Genomic DNA, 19,706 nt, shown 5'->3' on the forward strand with positions numbered 1-19,706 from the left:
GGAAAGATATATTGCATAAACATGTCTATAGGAATTTCTATCAATGGCTTTTAGCCAGGACAAGTGGGACCACCAAAAATAATTCTTTTCCTCAGCTTCTAAAATGCGCACTCCTTTTCAGACTCCAGCCAGACCAGAGCAGAAGCCTTGTAGTGATGTTCAGAACGTGTGGGGAGAGAGTTTCATAGGGGACAGTGCAAGGAAAAGTGGAACAGGATACTCTCCCCTCATTCTCTTGAGGCCTTCTCTTACTCTGATGTATATCACTGGAGCGTCTCGGCTACGGAACACATGAAGTACTAATAAAGAACATCTATGCAGCATGCTGTCTTTCATGCAATGAAGAGTTACAACCAGCTCCACACCACTTGAGATTAAGGCTTCCTGATCAAAGGGCACTACTAAACATTGGCGCCATTTCCTTTCCAAAGCAAAGCACTGGTCAATGCACTGAAAACCTAACTGTATAGCAAGCAATTAAGTCTGACGTCCCTCTGAATCAGACACTAACCTCAAGTTTCAGAATGTCATGTTGAAGTTTGCGCTGGAATTCCAAGAAGTGAGAAATGGTCAATTTCCCCTTCAAATCAGACCCAAAAAAGTAGGTGGTCAACGCAGAGTTGAAGCCTGTCTTCAAGGTGTTCCCTGTAGTTGAACGGTCCCTATGACGCATGCCCATGCTTGTCTGGGAACGAATTATGCTCTGAACCTAGCAGATTGCAAATGTAAATAAAGTACAGTTATAAAAAGGGAGACAGCATTGTGTTCCTGTAAATCATTGTCCTCACTACATGATCAAAGCCAACTGAAGAAAAGTAAAGCTGGTTTTCTGGTTTCATGTGTTATGTGTTATAATTTATTTATAATCCTTCAATCTCAGGAGCCACTCACTCTATCCCTAAGACAATCATCAAAATGTAATGTGGTAATGATGCATTTTATTGCATAAACCTGTGTATACTGCCTTGAGATTCAGGTGTTAGGCAGTTCATAAATGTAATAAATAAATAAACTGATCCCCTCACTAAAGGCTTTACAGATATAGAGCAATGTGCTCAAGCAAGGCCCAGCATGCAATTATGTATATTTAAAAACCCAAATAAGTTGCAATGTTGAAGTGTGGAATATCTATTTCCTGCAACTTGAAAACACTGCCCCCCACCCCCGGTGAATGGAACTGTGGGCAAACCTTTTACCATATCTTGATTAGAGTGAGCAATGGCCCAGCAGAACTGCTTCTGGGCCTGGCTTCCAAACACTGTCCCAGGAAACCTGCGGGCTGAACTATAGAGGTAACACAAGATTTTCTGTTACTGGAACTTTCCATGTCATTTCTCTCTCTCCAAAAAGCAACCACTGTTGGGATTTATTTGGATTGGGGCCACAAGTGAGGGGGGAGGGTTTAAAAAACAAAAACAAAAACAAAAAACGCTTACCCTATGCCATAGCCTAAATTCAAATCTGCTATTAGCTGCAGAGCAGAAAACATGTGAGCAAATTGTGCCTGTACTTTTCCTGCTTGTGAGCAGCCTGAAACAGGGAGATTTCAGTTGGGGAAATCAGCATCGGGACAAAGGTTTAATTCCCTCTCTCCCTGTGCCATGGCCCAGATCAAAATTTCTCCAATAGCTGCTTTTGGAAAAAGAAAAAGGTAAAGGTATCAGGAGTTCCAGTTATGAACTTCCACATTACATCTAGCTTGGATGAGATGAAAACCTTCAGAGTCAATGATGACAAAGTAACAGTACCACAGTTATCAACACTCAAGCTCATCTGCTGTGTGGCCTTGACGGATTTAAAGAAAAAAGGAAAGATATACATAGAATCATACAAGTCCACAAAGCGCTTGTGAAAAAGTCCAAGGAAAACCAAAACCTGATTTTTAAAATTGTAGTATATCTCATTGGCCAACAGCATCTGTCAGAACTATCAAAGTGAAGGAGAATACTAGGTCAATTAAAGAGATATATAAAACTTGGGCAAGCAAGATGAAGGCCGAGGAAGACTTCATGCCTATATAACAAATGCTTGCAGCTGCTTTAAGAGTTCTTGTCTCTAACCTACAGAACTGTGCCTTTATTGTAAGGAAATCAGAGCCAAGTTGTAGGAATATAAAATCACACAACTGATAATTAAGAGAGTGCAGTGAATTTTATAATTATCAACATGCAAAGTGTTGTTGCAGGACAATTTCTGCAGAAACCTTGAAAAATAATTCATTCCTTGAGACTGGAGACTGAAGCCAGAGAGTAGCTCCAGGATGTATTTTCAATACCCAAAAGGTCAGTGTCAAATTCTGGCAGCTGGCAAAGTGTGAAGAATCTTGATGAAGCAGAATGTTAAGTCACCAAATAGAATTAGAAATGCAACCTGCTCCAAACCAGATATCACACATTTGCATGTTAATTTACATATAAGCAAATTAAAATGGTCTCATATCTAGCGCTAAAGACATGAAAGTGGAGAGACTGGAGAAATGCCAAGGCTGAAAACCATCAAGAGTAAACACAAAGATCTAGCCTGGACAATGCTGGGACTGACAAAAAGCTGCTTTAGTACAACCTGCTTCATCTTTTTTTTTTTTTAAAGCTACAGCCCAATCCAGACCTATGCAGCCTGAATTCTGCAAGCTTTATTATGCTTAAATATACACTTACAATTGGTTGTGTTTTCAAAACAAATGAAAATCTAACTGGATCACAAACCCTCATAAATAACAAACAGAAAATGATATTCTTTCATGCCGGAACAATTTGGTGATAATTGAGACAAATGGTAAAGTGCTCATTTTTATTTCTCCCTCTCTGAATCTATTCCCGTTGGTTATACTTTTTGTTCTGTCATGCAACCAACTTAATTGCCTCCTTTCCTCCGTAAATGCTTTCACATTTTTCTCTCCTTGCTGTTTGGTCTCTAGAGATTCAATCTCCTTCCACAATTCAGGGTATTTTATGACTCTAAAAGCACTTCAAACCTTTTTGCCAGGGTACTAGCAGCTTAAGCCTCTTTCTCTCTCTTGTCAAACCTCCCCACTTCCTTTCCCTCTTTCTTTCTCCCCCACCCCCGGTCATTGGGAAGTATGATATTCAGAATTTCTTCCAAAAAACTACCGAACCGTTATTTAAATGTTCCCTGAGCATATTCCAGTGCAAATGTAGTGCATTCAGCTAATTTAAGTGGCAGGGCAAAAGCGGGAGCACGGGAAAGAAGCGGGGGGGGGGAGGAGGAGGAGGAGGAAGATGACAGAAGGTGGTGCAAGGTGGGTGTGAGGTGACAGGAGGCGGCAAGAGGCTATGTGTGGGCCCCTAGAGGTGCATCAGAATCTAATCCGGTCCACCACCAGATTTGAGTTTGACACCCCTGGCCTATGAGATTCTAAAAGCTTTCTGATTTAAAGCAAAATAAATTAAATTGTATATCAACATGTAAGAGAAATACAATTTGTTTTTGTTGACAGCTTGTCATGACATTAGTAGAGTATAACCTTTCCTTTGCAGGGTATTTTGTCAGTACTAGGACAACTGATTACTTACCATCAGTTTGTTTTTTCCTAATTGTATTAAACCCGAGATATTCATGTCATTTTTAAAATGAAAGCCGTTTTTGAGCTTTTGCTTTTGCTTTTGCCATTCAAGTTATCTGTTCCATTTTGTTGTGCAGTCCATTATATCTTCTTTCTTTATATATATCTTTCTCTAAGGTGGGTGTGAGGTGACAGGAGGCATTCTCTAAGGCATACCCGTGGCTAATCCCATGCATGGCAGCTTTCACAAGAGCTCGGAGAGCTGCCAGATAGCAACGGGACGGATGGGGGAAAGAAAATGGCGGTGGCCGGCAGGCAAAAAAAACGGCAGTGAATTTAGACAGATGACTAGCCAGCTGGGAAACAAGGAGACAGCGGGTGGGGAAACAGACTGCTGGTGGGTGGAGAAGGAAGAAGATGGAGGGCAGGGGGCAGGTGGGGAGAAGAATGTGGTGTGAGAGGGCAAGCAAAAAAGTGGCGGCGGAGGGTGGGGGAAGAAAGCAGCAGCAGCGAACTGGGGCGCAGATGCTCTGTGCCAGTTCAGCTAGTTTTACTGTAATTCTGATTTTATATGGTAAAAATTTAATGTCAGTTTCAATTATTATGACCCTTGCTAAGGCAAAGGATGGGATATATGTTTGTTTATTGCTAGCTTTATTTTTATTGTATTTTTATTGTTTTATTTTGTTCATTGTGTATTAGCAGCCTTGACTTCTTTTTGGGGGGAGAGGGGAGTTGGGATATATATTTTAAAAATCATTTAACCTTTTTATTACATATTAATTCACAATAAGGTGGGATATAAATTAAAATAAATAAATAATATGTCTAGAAATACATACATATGTGGATTGTACCACTGAGCAGATGCCCAGTTTTGAACCTCAGCAAACAAAATCACCAGGCAGTAGGGAAATGGTTATGAGTTGGAGAATGTCTGAGTTTTGAGGCAAATTATTCAGAGAATAATTTAATTTGTGGCAAATTAACAACAACAGAAAAGAAGAAGCAAAGAAGTGACTGGCCCCCAAGTTTCCAGTTACAAGACACTCTACCACATATGATCGGTCTGACTTTCCTCTCAAGACACCTTACAGTGACAGAATCACACAGATGCAACTTAGCATATGACATCAGTTCTCAGAAGCAGAGAATGAAAGAATACATCACATAACATATACTTCAAAGTAGAACTAAGGGAGCCCATTTTCTGCTTCTTGTAATATGGTGACTCTTACCTAGGACCCTCTCCCATGTGCTGCCAGTTTGGTTTGCATTCAACTGTCAGCACATGCGATGAATTTGGTTTTTTTTTAAAGCCCCCCTTTTTAGAGAGCGACCTATGGACATACAAACAGACATGATGATCTCATAAGCTTTCTTTCCCTTTGGAAGTAGGTGAAAAAGACAGAAGCAGACAAAACAAAATGAGGTCATCCATACAATCAAAAACTGTTTTACACAGGTTTGGGAACTAAGAACATAAGAACAGCCCTGTTGGATCAGGCACAAGGCCCATCTAGTCCAGCATTCTGTTTCACACTGTGGCCCACCAGATGCCTCTGGGGAGCCCACAGGCAAGAGGTATGTGCATGCCCTCTCTCCTGCAGTTGCTCCCCTGCAACTGGTATTGAGAGGCATCGTGCCTCTAAGGCTGGAGGTGGCCCACAGCCACTAGTAGCCATTGATAGACCTGTCCTCCATAATTTGTCTAAGCCCCCTTTAAAGCCACCCAAGCTCGTGGCCACCACCACATCCCAGGGCAAAGAACTCCATAGATTAATTATGTGCTGTGTGAAAAAGTATTTCCTCTTGTCAGTCCTAAATTTCCCGACCTTCAGTTTCATGGGGTGACCCCTGGTTCTAGAGCTGTAAGAGGGAGAAAAATTTCTCTCTGTCCACCCTCTCCACTCCACGTATAATTTTATACACCTTGATCATGTCTCCCCATAGTCGCTTCTTTTCCAAAGTAAAGTGTCCCAGATGCTGTAGCCTTGCCTGACAAAGAAGCTGCTTATGAGGTGTCCTCCCAACTTTCTGTTGTGTAGAAGCAAGGTAGGAGGAAAAGCTAACCAGACTGACTTCCACACAACTGAAAATTGGGAGCATACAGAGCTCCAAAACCCAGGTAGAAAACAGTGTTTGATTGTGTGAATGGCCTCAATAAATTGCAGAAATGTTGAGCTAGGTGAAGCAATGAGCATGCAAGAGTAGCTTAAAAATGTGTGCTTCAATCTAGTTCAAGACTGATATTTTTACAAGGTAAGAGTCTAAGAAAACTTGCCTGTTCAAACTCTTCCATATCCACTTCTCCATCACCATTCAGATCAAACATCTTGAAGGCAATTTCAAAGTTCCTCTGAGGAGCTAGACAGAAATAATGAGAGACACTTACAAGCCATGTCTTATTTATTTATCAACCATATTTCTGTACTGCTTGATATATGCATCTCTAGGTGGTGAAGTAATAAGGCAGCTATAGAGACCTGCTCAAAGACAGGGGAATTGCTTCGTACTTATCTGGGCCCACAGCCTCCCCTTTTGATAATTAAACTCAATCATATCCCCCTGCCCCGCCGCAAGAACAATTAGGTATGTTTTTTAAAGTGTCTATTATAATTATAATATTATAATAGAGCACCTATGAAGGTGGAAGCAGCAGAGAGATAGGTAAGGCTAGGAGCTCTCTTCCATTCTCTGTGCATAATACCTCTTCCTGGTATTACGTTGACTGGGGCAGCAAGAGGGTATACAGCTGCCCCCGCGCCAGCAATTTTGATAGCAGCACCATCAGGAGAAATGCAGTGTGGGAGGTAAGGACATGTTCCCCGTGCCTTAAAGCAACCCCTTCCCCACCTCTGAACCGGCTCCAATGCCGGTCTTTCAAATTGGTTCAGCAGTCTGTGAATAAACTGCTGAACCGGTTCATGCACACCCCTACCCTCGGGCAGAGAATTGTGTGACTTCTCCAGCTTCTCCAGGTCCTCAACATACACCGGAGAATCAAACCTCAGCTTAAGACAAGTACTCTTTTTTTTTTTTTTTTGGAGATGGATTAGAATAATGCAGTTTCCATCTGTAGGTCCAACATCAGTTTGAATGCAAACATTCAGAATTATTAAATTTGTGTTGCCTTTAAAATATAAATGAGATCATTTGGTACCAGGATCAAAAGGCCTAAAATTTTTAGACATCGTTTAACAGATTCTAGCATTGCAACAATTTTATAGCATGTAATCCTTAACAGCATCCTATAGATTTTTGCCTTAATATGACTCTATAGTTCTCATGCTACTGTTTTAGCAATTTTACAGTTCCTTTACAGTCATCCATGGACTTTAGCCTTACGACAATCTTATAGGGATTTTATAGCAAACTCACAGTCTTTCTCCTAATAAGCATAGGCTCTATCATTTAACTGTTTTTAATTGCTTTTAATACCACCTGTTACATGCTCCTTTTACTTTATGCTGGTCTAAGACCATAATAAAGATAGATTTGATTTGATTCAATTTTAAGGGAGCTAACAAACTTCGGGGGGGGGGCACTGCACAATTCTTTACTTCAGAACAAGCTCTTCAGTTGGACTTTCAACTAAGTGAGCGTGCACCACTGAAAAATGACAAATGAGCCTATGGCACTCCCTCCTCCACAAATATTATTCATGGACCCCCAACAAAAAAAACACACATGGCTGTCTTGAACATATAAGAACAGCAACATTCCAGCAAAAGATATGGGGGTGGGGAGGGAATCCATTAAGGGTCTGGTCTGTATTATTCCAACTGCTACTCTATGAGGGGAAAGACATATTGTGAGTCAGTGTGGTGCAGTCAGTAAAATGTAAAACTAGGACTGAGGACACCTGGATTAAAATCTCTGCTCAGACATGAAACTCACTGAATGACCTCAGGCCAGTCATTATCTATTATTTTTACTGAATAGCAGAATATAAATATTTTTAAATAATAATACCCTGAGCTCTTTGGGAAAAGGGTGGGATATTTATTAGTTTTTTGTAAAGAGAAGTGTTTCTGACATCTGTATTATGATCTCCTTGCTAGGGAACATCTTTAAGGAAGAAAAAGCAGTGCTCACATTCTGCTTGCTATCCAGTCTTGAAGCTGATATTTGTATTCCCACACCCATCATCATTATACCAGGATCAGAGCTTCAGTGCAATGCTGACTAGTATATTTGCCTTAGGGTTACCATCTGGATTGCTTCAAACCAACCCAAGCAGGGACTTCTAGCCGAGTCCCAATGCTTGTTTGTACTAGGCATTTTAAAATGTGAATATGTTTGAGTGAATTGTTTTTCCCTACCCACCACTTTCAGAAAAGTGGCAATCCTATTTCACCTCCAGTACAATCATCTTTGCCGCAGAATGTAAATGCATAACATGCATCACCAACTGAGCATTTCTGAATATGCTTGTTTACCTCTATCAGGCAAATTATACATCATCAGCTGCAGAAATACAGTGTTTTATGACAAAATACAGTTTAGCACACTAAGATGGGTATCAGCGGTTGTTTGCTCCTTTTTTGTTTTGTTTGGCAACTCTCCCTTCATTTTTAAGCAACAGTGCTTCCAGCTCATCCTAAGCAGCACTAAAATATCTCTCTGCTTTTTAAAAGTGAAGTGTGAGAACAGCAAAGATATAATACAATACACTCAAGTCAAATATTCAATTGTGACAATTAGCAACAACAGTAGTGTATTATTTTTTCCTTTTAGGTCAGATGCACTTGATCCCAGGAAGTTCCCAAAATGCTCTGCATCATGTTAACTGCCTAGAGGCTCTCTCCTGAGCCACACAACATTTTCCAGTTGTAAGTGGAAAGAGGCCTAAACGGGATTTGGGCAAGTATGCTCCATTCTGAAAAAGAGAATTAACAAGTTTGATGCATTGATGTTTTTGTTTAAATAGCTTCATAAGCACACCACTTCTCCCTTGTGCTACGTAGGTATAAATGGAAAGTTTTCACAATGGAGGGAAGTAAGAAGTGGGGTCCCTCAGTGATCTGTACTGGGACTGGTGCTTTTTAATTTATTCATAAATGATCTAGAAGTTGGAGTAAGTAGTGAGGTGGCCAAATTTGCAGATGATACCAAACTCTTTAGGGCAGTGGAATCCAAAACAGATTGTGAGGAGCTCCAAAAGGATCTCTCCAAACTGGGTGAGTGGGTGACAAAATGGCAAATGTGGTTCAATGTCGGCAAGTGTAAAGTGATGCACATTGGGATGAAAACCCCCAACTTCAAGTATATGCCGATGGGATCTGAGCTGTTGGTGTCTGACCAGGAAAGCGATCTTGGTGTCATGGTGGACAGCTCATTGAAAGTGTTGACTCGTGCGGCAGCTGTGAAAAAGGCCAATTCCATGCTAGGGATCATTAGAAAGGGGATTGAAAATAAAACGGCTAATATTATAATGCCCTTACACAAAACTATGGTGCGGCCACACTTGGAGTACTGTGTACAATTCTGGTCACCACATCTGGAAAAGGTACAGAAGAGAGCTACCTTATCAGGAGCCTAGTGCACCTTCCTTATTAGGCAAGACTATGACACCTGGGGCTATTTAGTTTAGAAAAAAGATGACTGCGGGGAGACATGATGGAGGTCTATAAAATCATGCATGGTGTAGAAAAAGTGAATAGAGAGAAATTCTTCTCCCTCTCACATAACATTAGAACCAGGGGTCATCCTATGAAATTGATTGCCACAAAGTTTAGGTCCAACACACGGAAGTATTTTTTCACACAACACATAATCAACTTGTGGAATTATCTGCCACAAGATGTGGTGACAGCCAACATCCTGGATGGCTTTAAGAGGGGTTTGGATAACTTCATGGAGGAGAGGTCTATCAATGGCTACTTGTCTGAGGGTTATAGGCCACCTCCAGCCTCAGAAGCAGGATGCCTCTGAATACCAGTTGCAGGGGAGTAACAGCAGGAGAGAGGGTATGCCCTCACCTCTGCCTATAGGCTCCCAGTGTCATCTGGTGAGCCACTGTGTGAAAAAAAATGTTGGACTAGATGGGCCATGGGCCTGATCTAGCAGGGCTGTTCTTATGTTCTTAAGTTACATTGAAAAGAGGACAGCCAGAATATATGTGATTTGTTTAAGTGGAAGACATGGAAAAGCATACTATGCTGCCAAAGGAAGTTACTTTAGAATAAAGCAAAGATATATTCTCTTCCATGGCTGACAATCCAGCATAGTTCAGCAACTGCTGAGGGCCTATGGCTAACCCCTGAGAACACCTAACACCTGGTATCAACCCTGTTCTATGCAAATTTAACGTGAAGACCCAGTACACAGCAGCTCTATATTATGCTAGATTTTTCTATTTGACATATTAATTCATAGGTTAATGGTACTCTCTCAACAAAGGGAAGTACTGAACCAAGCATAGCAAATCTAATCAGTGTCTCAAGAAGACAAGATTATAGTTTATAAAGGCTTGTAAAATATGAATGTCTTGTTTCATCTCTGAACAGGATTTAATTCAGAGGGGAGTTAATATTATGCTACCATTTAATTCAGAGGGGAGTTAATATTATTCTACCATTCTCCCACTTTATATACATATATTGGAGGCATAGGTATGGTTTTCCTATCACAACTCTACGACATTAAGCCATGAAATTTCTTGCTTGAACAGGATTAGCTGCATACCTTTTGAGCATTAGCCGAGCTCTGCCATAAAGAATGCATTTGGAGAAAATTCACTGCACTGAAGATTTATCCCCATCTTGAAAGTTTGCATAACATAAAGATTAAACGAATAAATGTGTGAACAGTTCTTGCCAAGATTCTCCACAAGGTCACATCTAAAATTTGAGTCACTGAAAGAGAAGACATAACCTAACAGATTCCCAATAATGTGAACCAGAATTCATGTTTATGATATTGGGGGTACCCATTGCATCTTCATATCCAGGTACATGGTTGGATGAATGTGAAAAGGGGCGGGGGAAATGCATGCCAATGAAATGACAAAAGCTGGTGTGGTGGCCATTTGCGTGCCGGCATCCCTCAGAGGCATCTGGGAGATGCCCGCCGGCATGTGAGTATAGCTGGGGGGGGGTTTGCCGAGATTACGGCAATGTTGGTGATTGGGGGAGGAGCAGGTATGGACCTGCTCTCCTCCTCTTTAAAGGAGCTATGTAAGCCCTTGTCTTTAAAGGGATGTGTCCACAATCACATTTCAGCACATCTCTAAAGCAAACATAGATCTGAGCACCAAAAATGCAGTGGTAGGAAAGGCTGCCCATTGCAGAAGGCAGGGAAAGATGGTAACAAGAAGCACTAGCGAGGATAAATCTTTACTGGGATGAGTAGGGCTGTTCCTTAGTATTTGCTCTGTAGCAACGTGGCTCATTTAAAACTGTTATGAATCAAGGACAGGTAGTGCTAGCTCCATCAGTACCCTTGTGAACTTGAAACCTATAGCCAATGATATAACCCATTTGACAAAATCAACTGCCAACAGCAGATGGCAGAGCTCATCATAAGATTCTTATCTTCACTCTCATCTTGTATTGATTTAGCAAAATTGGATAAAGCAATGCTGTTGTTTTTAGATGCCCTGAGAATCCCGTTTGACCACACCTTTGTTAATGACCTGCATATGATAAAAAATTGGAAGACTGCAAGCCCTACCACTTAAACTAGGGTCAACTGCAAAGGCAAACTGCAAAGGGGAATTTAATGGTGTCAGGACTTGAGGTTGGGCCTGGGAGATTAGTAATTAAAATATACAGGCTCTTTCCGGCTTTCCTTGTGCCCTCCCTGCCCATTGGCCGCCGCTCTCCTTGCGCCCTCCCTGCTCAATGGCTGCCGCTCAGCCATTCTAGCCAGCCATTTCTTTTCCCCCACCTGCCTGTCCCTGTTGCTATCCAGCAGCTGTTCACAAACTCTCGCAAGGGCTGCCACACATGGGATTAGCGACGGGTACATTTAAGAGAAATATATATAGAGAGATAGGTTTGTGACCCTTTGTTTTTAAATCTTTATTTACTTATTATGCTGCCACCACCAAATTAAATCCTAATTTGGGTTTCTAACACTATTTTGGTATTGCATCCAAGTGGTAACGTAGGGAGAAGTGAATACTGGCAAACCTCATTACCCACGAATCCAGCATCCAAGGTTTCACATAACTGCCCAGAGACGAACGTTTGGGCGATACATAAGTTAAATAAATAAAATAATAATAAAATATCTGCAGCTGGGGAACTGACACCCGACCTCAGCATATGTGGGGGATAAAGTGTTGAATTTGCATATCCGCAGGCCAGGGGGTGGTCGGAAATGACCTCGGAGGTCATTTCTGGGCACCTTTCTGAGTGCAGGAGCCGTTCTGTGGCTTTTTTTAGTTGGGGAGGGGTGACCTTTTTCCCATGAAAAATCACAAAATAATAGCAAAATTCAGACTTCTGGGGGCATTGCTGGACTGCTGGAAGCCCGCGGAACATAGCAGGGCACTTTATTTTGCATTTTTTGCCCATCCTTTTTCATGCAATTTTCGAGCCTCCAAGTACCTAACCTCCATGATACCACAGACTTCATCACTCATTATTTGCGGTTTCATGTGGAGAATTGAACCTCCGTGAATGCCAAGGTGTAACTGTAGACACAGTTGAAACAGTTTTAAAGTTCCAAACCAAAGAAAATAACTTTATTCTTGTACAAGCTTCAGTTGTTTCTCATTTACTACAATATTGGGTCAGACGCCTAATGGTTTCTGAGACAATGTAACAACCTTAGAAGTGGCAAGACTGCACACCACCTCTTATACTTTGAACTGGTATTCAAACTCAGGTGCTTATATAAAATTGTAGGCCAGTTCAGATGATTCTTTCAGCATGTGATTAGATTCCTCAACCTGTGTGCAAATGATCATCTGAATGGAAAACCATACATTCTCTACCCTGGATTTAAATACTAGATGTATTTAGTACTTTAAATACTAAATAGTAGGATTTGGAATGTGAGGTAGTCATTATCATGTGAATAGATGATCATCTGAATTGCAATGTGGTGCCCACCCCCCAACCATAGAATTTGCATTGTAAACAGGACAGAGCCCAGGATCGGATCATCCAGTTATGTATGCGGGACTTACTTTTGGCACTCCCCCCCCCCCACTTCCTGCCTGAGGTGGAGAGTGTTGAGATAGTTCTCTGCTACACTAACTGACATAAGTGGAATAAGTGCTGCTTACTAGACAGGCTTGCTGGTTACAAGTTTCACCCACCTTCTGGTATAAAATAAAATGTGAAAAACTTTGTGTGTGTGCCTGTGTGTTTGAGTTTCAACCATAAATTTTCATTTTGTTACAAGAAATAAAGAGGCTGTTATACCCACTGAGCCTTAAAGGTCACCCCTAATCCCTCATCTTTACTACCCCACCTTCCAGAGCCCCACTTATAGCATTCTTCAGTAACTTCCCTCCCCCCACATTTCTCCTTGCTGGAATCTTTTTGCTCAGGAAGATCCCAGTTAGGTTGGGAGTGAAGGATTGACAGAGAGGTTGTAAGAGGAGAGAGCCCAAGGAGTGGTAGGGGAAACCAGACCACCAGGCAAGGTTCCTTAAGGCATAGGGGGTCACTCCTGGTCTCTTGCCTTCTCTTCCCCACCTCTAGCACCCCACTTAGAGCTGAAAAACTGTGTCTTTTCATTCTCCAACAGAAATCTGGGTTGTGGGCTTGGAAACAGATCCTTTCCTATAAAAGGGTCCCCCCCCCCGTTCAGAATGCACTATACTGCTTGCTATTACCTAATCTATCTATCTAAAGCTGCTTGGGCGTCACTCAATGACATTAAACTCCTAGACCAATACATAAAGGATAGGAACATCTATCTAGTTTTTGCAGATACCAGATGTTTAATCTTGAAATAATGAAGATTATTATATGTGAATTACATGTGCTTCAAACTGGTACTGCTCTGAATACAAAAGAAAAGAAAAAGAAAGAAAAAGGCCAAAACAAGGCCTAAGACAAACACCTCATGACCTTTTCCTTTCCTCCCTTGGAAAATGAGGCTGGGTCTACCGATGCAGAATGAAGGGGAATGAGAAAGCATGGGCTATGACTCCAGACTATAAGTTTGAGACCCCATTTTTGAAGGCTGCCCCATGTAAGAAACTCCCTGCAAACAGAAATGTAGCACACCACGGAGAAAGGTTATAGACTTGCCCTTGGGCTGCTATGCTGTTTTTCTATTTGCAGGGAGCTTTTAACGTTCAAAAAAGTGATCTTCTACCTGCAGTCTGAAGGAGTGCAGCACGTTCTACCACTTCATTTTGTTGCACGCATTGACCATGTCTGACTATAGAGGTGGATGAAGGCTACCAAGTGACCACACGCTGGATTAGTCAATATTTTCCTTTTTTAAAAAATTAAATTTTTATTAATTTTAACAATATCTTAACATTGACATAATATTGAACAAATATGGACTTCCCGCTCACACCTCCTCGTGAATCACCAACTATAAAATTAACCCTTGCTATAATAATAATTCAAAACATAGATCGAAACCTTACAAACACGATTTTGATCTACCCAACCTGCTAATATTACTAGATTTCAAACCCTGTTGTAAAATCAATATTAGGAAATTAGTTCTTTAAATATAATAAGAATGGTTTCCAATCTTCTTTAAAGCATTCTAAATTTTGGTCTCTTATCAGTACTGTAAGTTTTGCCATCTCCGCATATTCCAAAATTTTTATCAACCAATCTTCTTTTGAAGGCAGTTCATTACTCTTCCATTTCTGTGCATATATTATTCTAGCTGCCGTGGCAGCATACATAAAGAATGTTAAATTAGTTGTAGAAAACACTCCTTGCGTTATTCCCAGCAGGAAGGATTCTGGCTTCTTAGGAAATGTCATTTTAAATATTTTCTTTAACTCATTATATATCATGTCCCAAAAGGCCTTAGCCTTCCTACAAGTCCACCACATATGAAAAAAGGTTCCTTCAGATTAGTCAAGATTTCCCACTAAATAGTGCTTCCAGAAAACAAACTCCAGTTAGCAAGAGTTACATCAACAATCCACCAGTTTTAAAAATCTTAATACTCCTAACAAGAATAGGCATGCATAATGCCATACAATAACTTAAACAGGCACAAAGTGAAAAAGCTCAACGCAAAGACAGAATTGTTTCTTCACAACTCATCCTTATAACTCAATGAGATGTAACATTCTATTAAAAAGCACTTTAAATAATATATTATACTTCCCACCCATGAATTCAGAAAATAAAATGTAATGTTCCAACTAATATGAATTGAATTGAATTATTTGTCTCATTTGGGTTTATATGAAAAAAAGTCCTTTGGGGGGAAAAGGAAGAGTAAGGCACCTTGAACAGAATGAACCAACTATAAAGCCCTTAACGGCTTAGGTCCAGGCTACTTAAGAGAACGCCTCCTTTGCCATAAACCCTGCAGCTTGTTACGATCTTTTGGAGATACGGTTACAGATGCAACTGGTTACGGATGCAACTGGTTCGTTGGGTGGCGACTCAAGACCGGGCTTTCTCTGTGGCTGCCCAAGGGCTTTGGAATATGCTCCCTACTGAAATAAGAGCATCTCCTTCTCTGTTTGTTTTCAGCAAGAACCTCAGGACGCTCCTATTTTCACAGGCTTTTAATTAGAATCAATTTTAATAATTTTAAAAGCTTGTTCCAGTATCTATTTTATTCTATTGTTTTATTGTCATGTATTTTAATCTGTAACTTTTAAATATTTTAAATTTTGTACACCACCTATTTATTTATTTAAAATATTTATACCCTGCCCCTCCAGTGCAATACTGCTTGGGGCGGCTTACAACAATAAGATAGACACAGATACAAGTAATTATTTTTTGCTAAGTCAGATTAAAAACAAATATTAGGTTCAAATTAAAACTGAAAATTATAAAAAGCTAAAGAAGTTAAAAAACCTACCTTAAATAATGATATTTAAAAGCCTCCTTAAAAAGGTGTGTTTTAAGGTGCTTTTTAAATAAACACTAAGGGAGGGAGCATGGCGAAGCTCTTCAGGGAGGGCGTTCCAAAGCCGAGGGGCCACAACCGAAAAGGTCTTGTCTCTAGTCCCCGCCAACTGGATCTCTGTTAGTGGTGGGGTCATGAGCAGGGCCCGAGATGATGATTGGAGGGCCCTGGCAGACTCATATGATCTGTGAATGCAGTCCGACAGGTAGCCTGGCCCCAAGCCGTGTAGATATGTACATATCAGACAGGAAAGAAATATGATAGATAAATAAATAATTAAATAAATAAGTGTCCAGAAGATTAACTGTATTAATGTGCAACAGCAAGATGACAAAAGGCACCAGACCACTCAACAGTCCAGTAATCTGGTGCCCAGCCTTTTTGTCAAGTGTGTCACAAGTCAAGTCCAAAGCATCAGGCTGTTGGACTCCAGTGCACATGCAGCTCCTATGCCTCATATAGTTTGTCTCAAATCTATGAGGCCAAGAAGCAGGAAGCAGCAGTGTTGAAGAGGTAGGGGGGAAAGTAGGCAGGCTCAACTGTGTCATAGCCATGTCCAGATGTGCCACAGGCTGGCTACCCAATACTATAGTGACATAAGCCCCAGTCAGAATGTGCTTAGGATGGTTTTTGGAATGACAAGACAGGGCTTTTCACACAGCTCCTAGAGTACCCTGAAAACTCTATAGTGGCAGAAACAAACTGCTTTATCTTAAAAGGAAGCTTGTAAAACTGAATGCCATAGGAACTCTACATAAATGAAATAGCAGACACAGAAGAAACCTGGAGCATAATGAAAAGTAAGGTAAGGTAAAGTGCGCCATCAAGTCAATTTTGACTCCTGGCGCCCACAGAGCCCTGTGGTTTTCTTTGGTAGAATACAGGAGGGGTTTACCATTGCCTCCTCCCGTGCAGTATGAGATGATGCCTTTCAGGATCTTCCTATATCGCTGCTGTCTGATATAGTACTAGTGGGGATTTGAACCAGCAATCTTCTGCTTGCTAGTCAAGCATTTCCCTGCTGCGCCACTTGAGGTGACATAATGAAAAGTACTTACGTCAAGTTGTACAACCCCCAAAAGGCCAATTTGTACAACCGTTATCAGCCTACAGCTGCTTTCAGAAGATGCTCCATTTGCACTCATTTCTAATTCTGGTTGGACACACTTGAGGGAGTTTGTTACTGCTGTCAGATTGCTCTAAGTTCTGCATACAATGGCCTTTGGCATGCAAGTGCCCAATTATGCTCCTTTACAAGAAAGTGCCAAAAACCACATCCACGTAGCACTCAGCATGTAGCAACAGCAATCACGCAACACATACTGACATTCCCAGCACATGCTGCTGGAACTGAAATGCAACACGGCTAGGAGGTTCTAAGCCTAGTCTCCTCTCCCATACTTACTAACTAAACTAACTAAACTATGATACCTGATTCCAAAGTCTCTAGGCAGTTCACAAAAATAAACACAAGAAAAGAAAAGAAAAAACAATCTGTTAAAAACAGCAGTTTATAAATTTAACATTCAGAGATTACTAAAAGCCTGGCTGAAAAAATGTGTCTTAAGGGCTCTTTTGAAGGCTGGCAAAGATGTTAAACCAGGAATATCTATAGGGAGTGCATTCCACAGCCTACAAAGAAAGCCTGCTCCCTAGACACCACCAGATCAGCTGGCAGCATGTGGAGATGGACCACTCTCATATACTAGCTTCCTATATGAAGGAATCTTTTGTACATGGGGAAGCATTCCATCATGTGAAGCCTCAACAGGAGGTTCCCAGATGGGGGGCTTTACTGCAACAGGAAGTCCTTTAAGCGCCGACAAGTTAGATAAAGCACTCTGAAACACACAGAAGCCCTGCTGAGTAGAAATCAGAATAAAGCTGGGGCCACAGACATTGTTGCCCTTCACCTTCCTTGACTCCTGTCTCTTTTAAGAGAAATAAAAACAAGCCAATCACCTTTCTGAGCGGCAGGTGCTGCCTCCTCTTCTCCCTCCTCTTGCCCTGTCCGCTGTTGCCTTCCACCCGGCTGGCAAGCCCAGAGGAACAGCTGCTTTCTCTAGTGTGTGAGTGAGCAAGCAGCTGATCTGCCCAGCTTGTAAGCAAGGTGGCAAGGCGCAGGAAAAAGTGGAGCAGAAGCAAACCCGTTGTGCCCAAGAGAAGCAGCTGTTCTGCTGGGCTTGCCAGAGAGAGGGCGATGGGAGTGGAGGCTGAGATGGGAGGCAGCAGGACAGCCTCCCCTTCACTCGTTGGTAAGAACAGCCTTTGCTCTCGCAGGCAAGCAAGAGCTCTATGCACCCACCTGCAAGATCTAAGGCCACTCTTACTAACAAGCAGAGAGGAGGCTGCTTCTGGTTGTCATCAAGAGCCTTCCTTGCTCTAGCAGACAGATAGGCACTCCGATGGGAGAACTCCCAAGGGGCCCGTGAGAACAAATACGGCTCTTGCCAATGAGCAGAGGGGAGGCTGTTTCCGCTCATTAGCCAGAGCCTCCATTCTTTTGTTGGGGATTTTTCTGCAGAGTTCTCTTGAACCTCACCAGCTGCTCAAGATGGAAGGAAGTAGGGGGTTGGGTGAGCAGTCAGGTTGAGGCTTTATAAACCAAGTTTGTTTTCTCTTTGTGGAGAGAAAGGAGGAGGGGGGAGAAGGAGAATGAGGCAGGGGCAGCACAGACAGCCGGGGTCACTCCAAAATGATGGAGTACCCCATGAAAGCATTTTTAAAACTGCTCCCCCTGGTCACTCAGTAATTATGCCATAAGAGTCAATTAAAAAGGTGAATAATAGCACATCCCTGCTCAGGATGTGCAAAAAAAAATTGAATGAAGTGATTCAAATTTGAATTTGTCCAAATAGATTTGTATTTGCCTGAACTCAAATTGAATTCAAGTCAAATGCAAGTGATTTTGATTTGAATTCAGGCAATTTTGAATTGATTTCAATGAATCCCACTCTGTGCAAGCAGTTTCAAGTCGAATAGATTCAAATTTGATTCAAATTTGAATTGATTTGGTCAGATCTTTTGCACATCCCTAGCCGCAAGGTTCCATTTATACACTCAGTGGCATTATTCACTCTTTTTCTTAACTCATATGGCATCATTAATGAGTCGAATTTGAATCAATTCAGTTGAATTTTTTGCACATCCCTACTTGCTGCTGCCACCTTGAAGCCATCATCAATTCCTCCATAACATGAACATCCCTCAAACCTAACCATCGGGAAGCTGGCTTAGATTTCCATCAGGGAAAGCGCCAGCTTCCCTGAAGTGGTAGAGCTGAAATAACAACAACAACTTTACGGAAAGTCACCATCCAAAATTGAGCCATTACTCAATACGGTTAGAATTTATAGCCTTGGAATTGCAATGGAGTTTGGACTGGACAAATGTGCTATACTGGCAATACATCGAGGAAAAATGACAACTAGTGAAGGAATTGAGATGCCAAACAGAACAACATAAAGAGTCTGTCACATGAAGAAAGTTATAAGTATTTGGGCATTCTCTAAAGTAGCAAGATCAAGCTTGCTGAAGTGAAGACCAAAGTTAGCAAGGAATATATCAGGTGAGTAAGACAGACACTGAAATCCAAACTCAATGGTGGTAATACCATCAAAGCAATCAACACATAGGCAATTCCTGTAATCCGATATACAGCAGGTACTGCTGATTGGACACAAACAGAATTGGATGCGATGAATCGGAAAACCAGGAAAATAATGACCATCAATCATGCCCTGCACCCAAGAAGTGATGCTGATAGGCTGTACATGCCAATAAATGAAGGTGGATGTGAAATGTTGCAAATCAGACAGTCTGTTCAAGAAGAAAAACAAGCATTGGTGGAATACATCAATTAAAGCCAAGAAGAAACGCTACAGTAAGTGAGTAAGACAGGACTGTTGAAAATAAAGGAATCAAATACAAAAAACAGCATACGATGAATCGATGAGAAAAATGGCACAACAAATGATCCACTGGAACTTCCGCAAGAATTACAAATTGCCAGCAAGCAAGAATTGGTGGAATCATCCGATTGAGGTCACAGAAAATGAAGAGGCAAAAATCCTTTGGGATTTTCGAACACAAACTAATAGGCATTTAGCGCACAATCTGCCTGATCTGACAGTCATCGAGACGAACTGGGTAC

General features: G+C 41.4%; 1 protein-coding gene across 6 annotated transcripts in view; it reads right to left on the reverse strand.

Moving 5' to 3' along the window:
* MICU1 (mitochondrial calcium uptake 1) overlaps nt 1–19,706 on the reverse strand; it is a 256,008-nt gene that overhangs the window by 70,262 nt on the left and 166,040 nt on the right. For 5 of the 6 annotated variants that reach the window (XR_008318809.1, XM_053305647.1, XM_053305648.1 and 2 more), the window contains exons 7-8: nt 5,808–5,890; nt 512–709 (exon numbers count right to left, since the gene is read on the reverse strand). Coding sequence is in view for 5 of the 6 variants with exons in the window: in XM_053305647.1 (XP_053161622.1) it covers nt 512–709; nt 5,808–5,890 (281 nt within the window). In the remaining variant the exon portion in view is untranslated. The remainder of the gene's footprint in view (nt 1–511; nt 710–5,807; nt 5,891–19,706) is intronic. The other variant, XM_053305650.1, reaches the window with a different exon arrangement.

Source organism: Hemicordylus capensis, chromosome 3 (assembly GCF_027244095.1).
Source record: "Hemicordylus capensis ecotype Gifberg chromosome 3, rHemCap1.1.pri, whole genome shotgun sequence".
Taxonomy (NCBI): Eukaryota; Metazoa; Chordata; class Lepidosauria; order Squamata; family Cordylidae; genus Hemicordylus; species Hemicordylus capensis.